This window comes from Corvus kubaryi, unplaced genomic scaffold (assembly GCF_017639235.1).
Source record: "Corvus kubaryi isolate FWS band 111438036 unplaced genomic scaffold, C.kubaryi_AGA036_p1.0 37264, whole genome shotgun sequence".
NCBI lineage: Eukaryota > Metazoa > Chordata > Aves > Passeriformes > Corvidae > Corvus > Corvus kubaryi.
In genome coordinates this window covers 3568431-3582930 of record NW_024581079.1, presented here as the reverse complement: position 1 = coordinate 3582930, position 14500 = coordinate 3568431, and the positions used below count along the sequence as shown (strand labels likewise).

Sequence of the window (14500 nt, the reverse complement as noted above, 5' to 3'; positions counted from 1 at the left end):
CCTGTGGCTGGCAGGGCTCCCTGTGGCCGGCAGGGCTCCCTGTGGCCGGCAGGGCTCCCTGTGGCCAGCAGGGCTCTCTGTGGCCAGCAGGGCTCCCTGTGGCTGGCAGGGCTCTCTGTGGCCAGGAGGGCTCTCTGTGGCCAGGAGGGCTCTCTGTGGCCAGCAGGGCTCCCTGTGGCCAGGAGGGCTCTCTGTGGCCAGCAGGGCTCCCTGTGGCCGGCAGGGTTCCCTGTGGCCAGCAGGGCTCCCTGTGGCCCGTGCTGTTCCAACTCCCGTGTGTTGCAGCCGCCGTCGCGGAACCGGCGCGAGCGCGCGGAGCTGCGGCCGGACTTCTTCGACTCGGCGGCGATCATCGAGGACGACTCAGTAAGGCCTGGCTTGTTCTGCTTGCTTTGAGCTCCGCTCTTGTCCCACCTCGTGTAACCGCTGTCTTTTTCCCCCTTTTCCAGGGATTTGGCATGCCCATGTTCTGAAGTCTGGCGAAGACCTTTTACAAACTTGGAACTCTATTGTTTAGAGCTAGAGGCCTATATACTGTGATAGCTTGTATGAAAACCACATTTTTGATGTGATACGGTTTGATTTTTAACCAAATGATTGAGGTCAACCCCTTGGTGTAGTGACGGAGAGAAGAGGAGCTTCTTAATGACACACGGGAATGTTGGCCAATCCAGTCACCTCAGAAGGGCTGACCTAAAAAATCATTTGTATCCCTGTTCTTGACTGTCCTAATACAGATTTTTTTTTCCTGGATGAGGAGGAAGTTTTAAATTGTTAAGACAGCCGTCAAAATAAACACTGTTCTACATATGTTTTCTGAAAACAACATTGAGTGAAAACAGAACTTTTTAACTTTATTTTTCTGCTGTACAATTTAAAACAGTTTTAACATTTGCCTTTTTATGTTTTCAAAGCTAGCCATTTTTATTAAACCTATGCCTATCAGCCACTGACTAGCAAGGCTGCTGTAAGCAGGTCGTTCTGGCTACGGAAAAGTGTTTTGGAACACACTGGATTTGATTAACATTATGGTACGCTTATGTTCTCTCATAGGCATGGAGAAGAACACTCTCAGAGAAGAGGTTAGAATTCTAATGACGTGCATCTCTGCCAAAAAATTTCAGATTCTGATATGATAAACCCAGATTTTATACTCTTGAGAAGATTTATTTTTATTTATAATGGGACATAAAGTAAGAGATGTCCATGAAGCCACTTTTCCAACAGATGCTGTGTAACATTCATTTTATATAGCACATGGGGACACAAAAACAGTAAATTTTCTATTGGTACTTGCTCTGTGCATTTTTAGCAACTTATACCAGCAAATAAAGTATTCTCAGTAAAACACACAAACGGTTCTCAAGTAATCACTTTGCTGTTTTTACTACCTACTTCAAGCCTGCCAACACAAGGTACATAAACAGCAACTTTCCTATTAAAAAAAAAAATAGTTCAAGGGTGGGGGAAAGGATCACTTTAGCATACTAAAAGTAATTTTAACTGTACCATAAAACAGAGTCTACTTTCCATGCCGTAAATACCCTTTTCCGCTATTTTTGTAAATTAATTTTGCCAGTTAGAAGTACTGTATGTGCTGCATAGAAATTTGTGCTTAGATGGTGAAGTTCTTAAGCTTACAATGGAATACAGCTACATTTTCAGTGTTAACTGTGCATATTGAGAGTAATTCTTTGGAAAAAAATACGATTTTTCAAAAAAGCTAAAAACATCCAAAAAAATTCCAAAAAAACCCCAAAACATTCATTGTACTAAGATATTTTTCAATGTCTTCAATAATTTGGAATTTCATTATGCTTCAATTTTATGACTCGACGTAGTAGCTGCTCCTTACCCAGCCTGGCCTGGCACCAGCAGTGCTGGCCCTCCACAGCTCCAGATCTCCAACAATTGGCCCCAAAACCTTTATCTTTCTGCACTCAGTAGCAGTTGAGATACAAAGCAGACTGACCCACTTGGAGCACAGCAGTTTCAGAGGTGCTTTAGTTTTAGCAACTGCAGAATAATCACGGAGCTTTTTTTCTGTTTCGAGCTTCCTGGACACCAACCCAACCCCTCAGTGCCCAGCACGGGCAGGGAAAGAGCCCAAATTCACCCAGCCCAGCACCTCGCCCCGCTGAGCTTGGCTCTCACAACATGTGCAGTTCTCAGACACGGTTGCCAAAAATGTTTGACCAGGTAATTCAGCCATTCCTCGGTGTGGGTTGGGGATGTATTGGTCCCAAGAAGTAGCTGGAACTTTATAAACCCCGCTACCTCCCTCTGTGCACCCCCACGGCCTAGGGGCAGGAACGGCTGCAGGACCTGTCCCAGGCTCACTCTGTGAGCATGGTGGCACAACAGATGCTGCCCAGTTTGAGTCAGAGTCTCAGACAAACCTTGTGCTTCACAGTCCTCTGTGTGGAAAACTGATTCCTAATTTAACATTGTAGAATACTGTATAACAAACATTTATTATCATGGTACCTGCAATGGGTCTCCAGTTCAGTTTGCAGTCAATAGGTTTTTGTATTATGAGTGTCTCCTTGATTGGTTTTGCTAGTACTTCTGTAAATTGTACATTTACAATATGAGGTTTTTTTTTTTCCTTTTGTACAATTTAAAACTGATGCTTCACCTTTCATTTAATAAACTATACAAAATCATGAGTATGATGAGCACCCTCTTCACTATAGTTTTCTTTTAAGTGCTTGTTTGGACCATCACATCTTGTCATCCCATTTATTACTAGGAATTCAAGGAATTATCAAAGGCAAGACAGGTAGCTTTCATGTAGTCCAGGCTTCACAACCAGACCTGTACCCCACTCCCTTACCCACTCAGCTTCAAGAGTGATGGAAACCCTCTCTGGGCTTCTTTCTCCCCTCCATCCTGGTAGGTTTGGTTGTGGGGGGCGGGGGGGGTTAATGTGAGATTGCTGTAAATCTGGGAAGGCCCCACACCAGGTGCAAGAGCTGCACTGCTAAAACTAACAGTTTCTTGAACTGCCATGAGGTTGAAGAATTTCTCTCTTCTGCCCTATGCATCTGAAGTGACCTGGAGGCTTTGGGAAGAAACTGCCATGGGAAAGGCTTGAAAGCTCTAACAATCAGCTGGGCTAAATGAAGTTTTACTGAAACAAAATGTCCGCAGGACTCCCATGTCTCAGGGAGCAAGGTGCTATTTTTGTCCAACCCATGAATGATTTCATCTCTGTAGTGCTAAAGAAAACTGACTGGTTTATCACCTGGCCCACTTCCTAAGGAAAAATCACTGGAGTCAGGAAAAGGAACAAGATGGCAGCAGCTGAGGCTCAGGGATGATTCAAAGTCTCAGGTACTCCCAAGACAGAGCCTGGAAGTTCAGTCTCCAAGTGCTTGTAAGTTATGGCAACTCCTGCTGCACTGAGGAACACAGTAAGTAACTTGCCTTGCTGCTGAGTTCAAAGGCTGCCCATTGCTGGAAGGATTTTATTTTGTACCTCTTGGTTTTTTAGGTGACTGGAATTCAAGGAAATCCTCAGGAGCCTGGTCAGAGCAGCTTTTGAGCCTGTTTCCAGCATGTCCTGCTAGAGCAACTGCCTGTTTGGAAATGGAGAGGATCTAAAGCCTAATTCTTGTGCTGGCAAGGGATGGGAAAGAGGATGGAGTCTGTAGCAATACTGAGGTTAGGAAACAACTATCAGAGCTGTATTTTCCTCGTTGTGACAGGTGGGTTTCTCATGGAGTGTCTCCTCCTGACTGGGCAGGCTGAAGAAGCTGAGGAACTGTATGTGTATCCACTTACCACAGCTTCTGCCTCTAAACCAGCTTTACCTCTGGAGAATCTTCTTGGGCATTACAAACCCTTACAGCTTGCTCACAGTTAACTAAGCACTGCCCCCATGGCCGTGACACCCAACACAGTAACATTCTGGTTTACATTCCCTGCTGCTGCAGCCAGCTCTGTTCCCTGGACAGCCCCGAGAGCCTGTTCCTGCTGAGGCACAGACAGGTAGGGTCATGCAGGCCCCAAATGTGCAGCAGCCAGGACAGCCAGGGTGCCTGCAGCCTGGAGGTGCTGCCTCCCATGCATCCAAAAACCTGGGGAGCTGGGACTCCTACCTGAAATGCTCCTTTTAGATTGTGCTTTTAGATGATGTTTAGCTGTTACTTCTACCCCCCCAGGTACCGGCTCCAAGCTCCACAGCTCTACTCACTGCACTTTCCTGGGAAGAGAAGCTGCCTGGGACATGGTCATCCCACCTCTGTCCTCCTTCAGGCTCATGCTGGGGAGTGAGCAGCAGCAGCTACAGTGCAGGTAGGGAGGCTCTGTCTCAATAAATGTGAGTTACTCACAGCAGCCAGGTCACTGCAGCCTCTCCTGTGCCTGGCAGCTGGTGCAGCAGCACTAAATGTGACAGTGGCTGTTCCTCACTGCCTTGGGGCTGGAGGGAAAATGCAGCTTCTGCTGAGCAGGTGAGCACAGGCCCAGGGCTGGTCAGAGTAACACCTCCTGCAGTGGTTCCTGGCAAGGCTGGCAAATAATCGCAGAGAAACGAGGCTGGAAGGGGCCTCTGGAGGTCTCTGTTCCAGCCTCTGCTGAGGGAAGAGGATTTGCATGTTCCACCAAAACTGCCCTTTTTTGTCTGCTGTCCTTAAGAGGGGGCTGGCTGTGCCTCCCCTGTGCCACCCACCTCTGCCCTGGGCTCTGAGACCCAGCTGGGCCCCGGTGCTGCTGCAGCCAGAAGGGAAAAGCTGCCACAGGCCAGACTAACAGAGGAACAGAACAGCTGAGTCCAGGAGCAGCAGGGCCTGGTCTCCAGGGCACTGGAACCCACGCTCACGATTTTCCTCTCTGAGCCAGTGGTGCAGGAAGTGCAGTCAGGTCTGTGGCCAATGGAATACCCTTGAACTCCACAGGGCTCCAACTTCCCAGCATGGGAGGTGGCTCAGCCCTGCCTGAGCCACCTCCAGGGCCTATGGGATGAGGGAGCCAATGGAATGTTTGACCTTGAGCAATTAGTAACAGCTCACCTGCAGCAGGCAGGGCAGGGTGTGTTGAGTATTAACCACCAAAAAGGGTTTAGAGAGGTGAGCTGGTCAGACCCCCAAATTAAATATATACTACGATTTATTGATGATTATTGGCAAAATCAAAATGAAAAGAATTATTTCTATTGCCAAGCAGACCTCCATTAACCAGAGTTAACCAGAACTCTTCTTCAGGATGTCTCCCAGCATGGGCAGCCCCTGCTCATCCTCACAGTGGGATGTTGGCATGTTTCTTCCAAGGACTGGACTGGGATTTACTGGCCAGCACGTCGAGGTCATGGCAGATGCGTGTGCGGGTGGTCGAAGGCTGGATGATGTCATCAACAAACCCTGCAAAAGATGACAGCAAAATAAACCTCAACCTGACCAACCATGAAGTGTTTGCCTCCCAGCCTTCTGTATCTAGGCTGTAACATAAATTAGCAAAATCAAAACAATGGTTGGAATAAATAAATTCACAAGTTACAAATTAACTCAATTTAAAATAGCCTGAGAAGGAAACATTCCTGAGCCCATTTTTAAATTTGGAATATAACTTGCCTTTTAGTTACTGCTGTAAAACTGAAAGTAAAAACAATGGAAAAACTTGCTCCTGAGAGTTCTGGAGAACATAACTGAACTGGACCCTACTCTTTCTTCAGGCCACAGTGCTTTGCATCTAGGGCTGTATAACAGAGTGTCAAAGCACCTGTGCTATAAAGGAACAGGCTGAATTTTGAGACATTTTCTACTGTCTACACAACTGAAGATGCACTTTTCAGAGCAGTGCCCATTTCTCACCAGGCTCTTTGCAGCTGAAGATGTATGTTGTGTCTAGATGTTCTCCACATGCACAGGCTGTGGTTAAGCACCACCTTTCTAACTCAGACACAAGTATCTTACCTAAATAACTTACTTGTTAGTTAAAGGTTTACTCAATAGCACAACTTCATCTCCATGCAATGGCAAACCAAAGGGGACATGGTGTGGGAGACAACCATACCTCTCATGGCAGCAGGGAAGGGGTTTGCAAACTTAACCACATACTCCTCCTCTGCATCTGTCTCCTTTCCTCTGAAGATGATCTGGACAGCACCCTGGCAACAGAAGGGCTCGGGTCAGTGACAGTCCCTCAGCCCTCTGCCCTGCCCACCTCACAGCTGTGCCCTCCAAGTGAGGGCCTGGGAGCATCCCCCCTGCCTGTGGCACCAGGACACCTCATGGTGCTGGCAGGGCACTGGTGCTGCTGGCAGGGCACTGGTGCTGCTGGCAGGGCACTGCAGCACCACAGTGAGAGGGGCCCGGACTCACCTTGGCTCCCATCACGGCCACCTCGGCTGTGGGCCAGGCGTAATTCACGTCTCCTCGTAAGTGCTTGGAGCTCATCACGTCATAGGCACCCCCATAGGCCTGGAACACAAACCAGGACATCCACTCCAGGAGTGGCCTCGCAGCAGCAACAGCCTGCATTGCTCCTGCAGCCTTTTCTAGTCCAGAGACAAGCAGCTGGGGCTGGACTTTACCTGAAGGAGAGCATGAGCATCTCCACTTTGCTGCAGCAATCTCCTAGGAATAGGAACCACTTCAACTAGAGCCCCAAAAGAGCAAGGAAGGGGGCTGCTGGTAACCAAGCCCATTCTGCAAGGCAGGCAGGGAGGGGTCAGTGTGTATCCAGACCAGCAGGCCTCGACCTGCACCCTGCACATGCACACAAACCAACCAGGCAGCGTGCTTCTGGAATTTCGTGGCCAGGGAGTGCAGCACTCGGGCTCTGCAGTGCTCCACTCTGGAACTGGAAATGCTCCAGACAGCAGTGATGAACAGATACTGCAGGACTGCAGAGCAAACTGCAGTGCAGTCCCTGTCAGGGCAGTACTGAACACTGCAGCGAGGCTGCAGGATTGACAAGTACTGCATGGAAATACTCAGAACAATCACAGAAGGCAAAGGAACAGAAAGTTCTTTTTGATTTTTGCCATGATGAGCCAAAAGCCTATCAGAAAAACCAACAGGAGGGGCAGAGCAGCAAGGAGAAGGCTAGGGCTGTAAGGAGCCAGCCCCAGAGCTTATGGCAGTAGGGTGTTGGGTACGTTATGGAGAAAGGAAGATGAGGCAGAGCATAGCAGAAGTCTTGGGAGGAAAAGAAGCCACATGAGTGTTCAACCTGCAGACACAGCAGACGACAGAGGCAGCCAGTGCTGGGTTTGCAGAGGGAGGCTCAGGAGGCAAGAAGGGAGAAAGCAGAATTGGTGCAAACAGAGGGCATGTCCTTAGTGAGACAGGCTGGGTGACATGGGATGAGAGTGAAGGCATTCCAGGGAGAAAGCAGGGAACAGAAACTGGAAGTTCCAGAGGGGTGCAGAGACAAGAGGAAGGAAGGAACTGAGGTAATGGTCTGGGAATAGAAGAAGTGGCCTCTCATAATGTTATACAAAGAGGTGTTACCAGATGGGACGAACAGGACGGGACAATGCTAGAAAGCACCAGTGGGACAGGCAGACAAAGCTAGGTTTAATTAAAATTGCCACTAGTGGAAAGAGGAACTCTGGAAGACCACCAGCCTACCTTTCTGGTGATGACAGTGATCTTAGGCACAGTGGCCTCTGCAAAGGCAAACAGCAGCTTGGCACCGTGACGTATAATCCCCCCGTACTCCTGAGCCGTGCCTGCAAAGACAAGGAACTGCTTCACTCCAGGGAATTCCCACAACCCCATCATCCCTCACCAGCAGCAAACCTGACCACCACCATGGCCATGTTAACAGCCTGAAGAAGGTCATACCAGGCAGTGTTCTCTGCAAGGTACTGAGCAACTCAAAAATCAGAGCAGCAGCAGTTTGTATGGGAGGTTACAGAAGCAAAGCTCAGGAGATGGAACCTTCCTAGGAACAAACTACAGCTGGAGCATTTTCAAGACTCCAGTGGCAAACAGCCTAGAGTCACTTCTCCAGAAACCTGCTCTTCCAAGCCCCCTTTTCTACACCACACAGAAAGCAGCTTGGCTACTCTACCATACTGAGGACCTACCCTAGTTATCCTTCAAAGGCAGCCCAGGATGATGGACCTTAAAAGACAGAGTGTGAATCCCACAGCAAGTGCTTCTGGAGCATAGCCACAGGCAGCAAACAGGAATGCAAGTCATCCATGTGACAGAATGCTCGACACCCTTCTGTCCCAAAGACAGGCTCACCTGACTGGACTTGGAATCAGCAATCCCCTGTAACTTATTTTTAGGACTGTGAATTTCAGACCACTGGATATAACTCTACAATAACTTTCTAGCAGTTTATTCACCTCCTGATTTTAGCTTTTAGCACGAGATGATCCCAAGTACTGTAAGAGGGTTTTCTATGGATTTTTTTTTTAAATGTAAGTAAAAATTCTTTTGTGAAATTGAAGAACCTATTTGTAGTGTGTTTGCTGGCTTAACGTTAATGTTTCCCCTCAGGTGTAAGTTGAGTGTCTGAAAATTTCTGCCTATGCTTACAAATGTCTGCTCTCAGCTGCAGTTTCACTTCTGGTTCGTGCCTTTCCCTGCCAAGCCCACAGACCATTCCTGCAGCAGGAATCAGAACAGCTGGGGGGGGTTCATCCCCAAGGAGCAGCCCGAGCCCAGCTGGGACACCCAGCCCAGACCCAGGAGCTGGGGAGCACTCTCAGACCCCGTTTCTAGTCACAGCCTGTTTCTAATCCACACTTAGAACAGAGCAGCCAGTCACCTAAAATGCTTCCAGTGTAAGATCATTCAGGTGTTTGAAGTATTTACACTGCCACCCATGACCAGTTAACATCAACTCTTTTCTGGCCACAGATTCAGTCCCAATCTTGTTCTAAATCTGTATTTTTATCCAGTTACAGGTTATGAACACCTTAAATGTCATCTCTGTGCACACCTGTGAAAACTGGGGCTACTCAAGTGTTTGGTTCACTGATGCTGGGAGAGGTTTTGCACACCATGGTGAGCCAGTGACAGGTGCTTTCTCCTTCTGTACTGAACAGGAAGATGGGATGATGATGCCACCCTCAGAATTTGTTACTTAATCTGAGATTTCTAATGCTAATGGGTTAATCTTGCCACGTTCCTTAAAACACAACAGTTTTGGATCATAATCAAGCCTCAGGTCTCCTCTCTTCAGCTTTTTTATTTTTCTTCTGTTTATCTGCTTTCAAACCAACATTCTGTTGTGCAATATCAAGTCACTACTATTTCTATATGGAAATACATCTTGAATTCTGAGCAACTGCTCAAATCTGGACTGCTGGAGTGTCCCCTTACACCAAGCCACTGCCTGGCCCATATCAGAGGAGGAGGCTAAGCCTACACTGGGGACAAAGGAGAGGAACTCCTGGTTAAAATGTGCCAACTCCATCGTGTTAAAGCAGGAACTAGAATGCTGAATAGTCACATTCTGGTGCTTTGAGAGCTGCAGAGGCCTCAAGGTAAACCATGGTTTATACAGCAGTATTAATGTTAGATTTGATTGTAAAACATTTATAGTCCTCTCTTACCCTGTTTTGTAATGGGTCATTTTAATGTTACCTGCTCCGAGAGCCTGTGCTGAAAGCAGGCTCATCACATCCCTTTTCCTTACTGATGGACCTCTAAACACAGGCATTTTCCACTGAGAAGTGTCTTGGGGCATCAAAGAGACACAGAGGAAGCTGTGTATAACCAAATCAATGCCAATGAAAACACCTTTTCCCCCAGAGCTTCACCCTGTCCCCCTGTTAGAGGCTGGAAAAGGGAATCCATTTGGAGAGATCTTGGGGGCTTCGAATGTGTAGCAGGGGGTGGAGTGAGGTGCTGCCCTGCCCCCAGCCCTGCAGTGTCTGTCAGCCATGGCACACTGAAGGCAGCCCCTCAGTGTTGTCTGAGTGCCCGAGAGACTGCAAGTCCCACCTGGGAGGAAGGCCCAGAATAGGCCAGAGCTTTAAGAAGCCTGACCATGAGGCAAGCACGTTGTCCTTTAACCCTACCTTCACCTTGGAGTTTTACATCACTGGAACCCAGGAGTGGGTAGCTGTTTTTCTATACCTTTTCTGTCTTTCTGTTTTTCTCCCTTCTTTCTTCTTCTGTCTCTTCTCACAGAATGTGACATTGAATGGGTTTAAAGGTTTTCTGTGTTCAGTGGTCTATGTTGTGATAAGTGATGTTACGTTGCATTCACTCTTTTGCCAATGTTCCTTAATTTTCTACAGTTTGCCAGTAAACCTTAGTGCTTTTTACCTCTTGAGAATATTTGGCTGGGATTGTCTCCTTTGTGTCTACCCAGAGCAAAAGAACCTTGGTGTAGCCCTAGGCCTGAGTGATGGGGCTGTAACACCTGCTCTGGGCAGCAGCTGCAGCAGGTGGAGGAGGCAGGTTCTCCTGCTGCAGCAGAGCCTGCAGAGCAACACGTGCCAGGATCAGCTGAGGGACTGCAGCACATGTGGGTGGAACATCCTCGGGAGCCCCCAGCTGCCACTGCTCCCTGCCCAGAGTCAGCAGTGCCAGCTCTCCCCTCACCCTGTCCTGAGGGCTGGGGTCAGCACTGGGCTGCCTCCCCTGGCCCAGCACAGCCAGTGCAGGGCCTGCTGCTGCCACCCTGCCCAGCAAGAGCTGTGGAGATCAAACAGCATCTACAAACACAGCTCAGCATTTCCCGGGACGTGGAGGCTCGGTATCAAAGAGCCGTCAGTGTCACTTCACACCACGTACAACAAGGGCAGCATCTCCAGGCAATGCAGGTTGTTTCCTTGCACAGGTCACAGGCACAGCTTTTGGCAGTAGGACAGAGCTTTCCAGAGCATGGTATCCCCAAGCCTGGCCCTGGCAAACTGGGAATCCCAGTGTCTCTACCAGGCTGCTGGAGACTGCAGCATTACCTGACTGCATGACCTGTCTCTCTCCTCAGGTAACTCCAGCAAAGCTTTGTGACTCCTGAACACACTGGTTAGTTAGGCACTATTTCATTTTCCTACTATTCTTTGCACATTTCTCTCTCCTTTTGGATGACTACTGTAGTTAGATTACAGAGTTTCTGTCCCAAAAAGTGGGATTTTAAAACCTGGTTTATTTAAATCTACTGCAGCAAAAGTCTTCTCAGCATTCTGGAAATGGGCTTTTAACACCAACACCACCATGCACCATGCTGAACTCTAAGGGTAAGGCATACCTGGCAGAAACCCAGGGACGTCCACAAACGTGATCAGGGGGATGTTGAAGGCATCACAGAACCGAACAAAGCGGGCTCCTTTCACAGAAGAATTTATGTCTAAGCACCCTGAGGTTAAGAACACAGAAGAAGGTGTTAGTAACACCAGGGATCTGCAGTAATCAAGGCAACTCAAAATCCCACTATTTTAGCTGTATTGTCTTCTTAAAACAAAGGAAAAGCTTATCTGTAGATAATGTGGAGATTATATGCCATGAAGCTTTCCTGGTTTAGAACTAAGATCACAGAATAAGCTACACTCAAAGGCTCATTTCATTTTTCTGACCCCTGTGTGCAAAGACTTTCTATCCCAAAACATAACAGTTTAATTACATTCTTGTAATTTAAAATATTTTTCCTGTAACTTTCTCTTCATTAGTATTTTTCAGCTCAGTCATATTGAAAGGTTACAGAGTTCTCCATTAAAAAACCCCAAAAATAAAATAGTCCAATAATATTTTGAGAAAGATCAGCATTTTTGGTAGACACACTGCAAAGTGTTTCTGTTCTGTTTCAGTGCTATTTAGAATTGTATTATGCACAACTACATTAAAACAAAACACATTTTTTATCAAAGCCTCTATATGAAACAGTAAAAAGAGCTGTTAAAATTTAAAATACTAAACGAAGATTAAATTTATATTGAAACCTTCTGTCTAGTATCTTCATAGTCATATCTTGTAGAGATGTAACAAATGAAGCACCATACTGGGTCATCTGTTTTTCCCAAACAAAACAACACAAGAATTGAAAACAAGGAGTAAACCAGAAAGTTCCAACTGGAGAAGGTCACTTCAGAAATCACTGAGTTAAGGAGAGAAAGCCAAGTCCCTGGACAGTTAAAATGGGTGATCTTATCTGGAGCTGCATGTTGTACGTGAGGTCAAGAGCTCCATACTTGTGCATCTGAAGGCTTTGCACTGTTCAGCTACAGTGAGATAACAAAGCCCTCTCACCCTACAGATGAGTTTTAGGGATTTTACTGCCATGGAAGAAGTGTGTGGTTTCCATGCTATGATTAACCCAGTTAATTGCAGGCTGCTGCCAGACAAGTGGTGCTCTTCCACCCCATCCCCACCCCCACTGTGTGCTGCCGCTGCTCCTCTTGGCCTGGATGCAGCCTGGGAGCAAGATCACCTTGTTGAGCCACTAAAGAAATGGTTTGCAGTTCATTTCACAGCTCACAGCTGAATTACAGTGAGGTTCAAGACAAAGCAAGGGGTGGAAAACCACAGAGTGAGTGGAGGAGCACACAACCCAACAGCTCTGACCTTACACAGCATGCAGAGGAAGAGACAGAGGCAAGGCACTGTTAAAGAGTCTCACACTGGACTCTAACCTGAGGCTACTTTGGGCTGGTTGCCCACGATCCCAACGGTCCGTCCGTTCATCCTGGCAAATCCAACCACAATGTTCCTGGCATAGGTCGGCATGATCTCGAAGAATTCCCTCTCATCCACAATCTGCAAAGGGGAGAGGCAGGCAGAGCCCGTATGAAGCCAGAGAGAGGTGCATAAATACACAGGCAAACACAAACTCAGTTACCTTAGCACTGCAACTTTTAAAACAGTTCAGAACTTGCAGGATTTTGAAGGAAAGAGAGGGAGGGAAACTTTTTAGTCTTTGCAGCCTTCATTGCAAGAAGTAACTAGTCCTACGTTATTACCAAAACTGTCAGTTAAGTGTTCCATCAGGGAACACCTTTATGACTGAGGGGAGCCTTTTTTCCTGGCTTAGAACAAAATGCAAACGAGATGTTAAGAACTTCTTTCTCACATCTTAATTAGCAGCAGCCTTACAGACCGATTTCCAGTGATAAAACAGTACTTCCTGGAGCTCAGAAGCTCCCTGTGACACATTTGACATCATCTCTCTCTCTTGGCGAGCTCAGAGCCCTTTCTTGGAGTGGCCAGCACAGCCCTGCTGCCCCAGGGTCAGTGCTGGGTGTGCCCTAGGGAACGCAGGGAATGCAGTGCCCAGCCAGCACCCAGCTGGAACCACAGACCCGTGTGGCTGCACTTCCCTCGGGCTGGAGCTCAGCGTGTGCCCTGCCAAGGGACAGCCCTGGTGCGTGAGGCACGATCAGAACTCACACGTTCCAGGAGATCAGAATTATCCATGGAGCAGTAGCGACACCTACACATGGCTGCCTGGGCTTCCAGCAGGATTCCCTGGTTCCATCTGTTTATGGCAGCTGTACCCATACACTGCAGTGTGCCAGTCATTTCATTAGCCTCAGTCTCAAAAAAGTTGTGAAAAATGTAAGTAGTATAAAAGTGGTTTTATTTCTTAATACTTCCCAAAATCTGTGGGAGGGCTTGGGGTTTTTCCCTAATTCGCCTAATGATTTTTTTTACATACCACCTCTTAACTTTCAGTACACACAGTGCTGAAATTCACAGTGGAAGAATCCAGGGATTAAAAATACCCTGAGCTTGCTTTTGCCACTAAAATGACTCTAAATGCAGCTGCCAGTTGCAAACTTAGTAATTAAAAAAAAAATAGACATCTATTTTCTTGTACTGTGCATGTACATAACTGTCTCTTAGCATAAACAGGAAAGGGTAAATTTCTGCATTCTGGGTGCTTTATTCGTTTTATATAAAAGTGCCAGAGTCCAAGACAGAAGCACCAAGGTGCAGGGAGGGACCAAGCAACAGAACTCAAGGGGGGTTCTGACCCCAGAAAGAATTGAATTGCAGCATCTTTCATCTGTATACTTGTGTATACAGAATAAGATGTATCCTGAAAACAAATCCTGGGATTCTGCTAAAATTTTTTTTTTTCCCCTGCAGTTTTCGTTGCCCATTCACAACTACTACACAGGTAGAAATAGTCACTTGTAAAGGCTGAAATAAATAAATAACAGTATCTATATCTTCAGTGCCATTCTACTGGTTTCTGTCAATTATTTAGACCCAGAATGTAATATATGCATCTTTAATCTGAACACTGTCAGACTTACGGAGTGTATGATATCCAGCATATCATAGGCTTTGGTTGACTCGCTTGGGACAATGGTGTCCAGCTCTGGAACCGGACGGTCACTGTGGAGAGCAAGTAAGTGTGAGCAACAACATTGACAGACCAAGTGAGCACCAAGAGCAAAATATCGGGTAAACATTTCCACCTCTCAGAGATTTCGGAAACCTCCTCAAACATGGGGAAAAGAACCGGTTTTCTCCACGGGCAGCCTGAGCAGCCTCCTGAAGGAGACCCCCTCTTCCACAGGCTCTGTGTTTGGCAAGCGCTGGGCAGCACGGCCCGGCGGGGCTGCGGGGACACGGCCGGGAGG

General features: G+C 47.3%; 2 protein-coding genes across 5 annotated transcripts in view; one reads left to right on the top strand and one right to left on the bottom strand.

The window, feature by feature from the left end:
- Positions 1-2669, top strand: part of STAG1 (stromal antigen 1) — a 173074-nt gene extending 170405 nt beyond the window's left edge. For all 4 annotated transcript variants that reach the window (XM_042024746.1, XM_042024745.1, XM_042024747.1 and 1 more), the window contains exons 33-34: positions 286-366; positions 450-2669. In XM_042024746.1, the coding sequence (XP_041880680.1) occupies positions 286-366; positions 450-473 (105 nt within the window). In that variant the 3' untranslated portion in view covers positions 474-2669. The remainder of the gene's footprint in view (positions 1-285; positions 367-449) is intronic.
- A 2425-nt stretch (positions 2670-5094) lies between these two features.
- PCCB (propionyl-CoA carboxylase subunit beta) overlaps positions 5095-14500 on the bottom strand; it is a 33659-nt gene continuing 24253 nt past the window's right edge. Inside the window, exons 10-16 of the mRNA XM_042024510.1 lie at positions 14171-14252; positions 12545-12668; positions 11167-11274; positions 7578-7678; positions 6324-6422; positions 6016-6109; positions 5095-5363 (exon numbers count right to left, since the gene is read on the bottom strand). Coding sequence (XP_041880444.1) covers positions 5242-5363; positions 6016-6109; positions 6324-6422; positions 7578-7678; positions 11167-11274; positions 12545-12668; positions 14171-14252 — 730 coding nt within the window. The 3' untranslated portion in view covers positions 5095-5241. The remainder of the gene's footprint in view (positions 5364-6015; positions 6110-6323; positions 6423-7577; positions 7679-11166; positions 11275-12544; positions 12669-14170; positions 14253-14500) is intronic.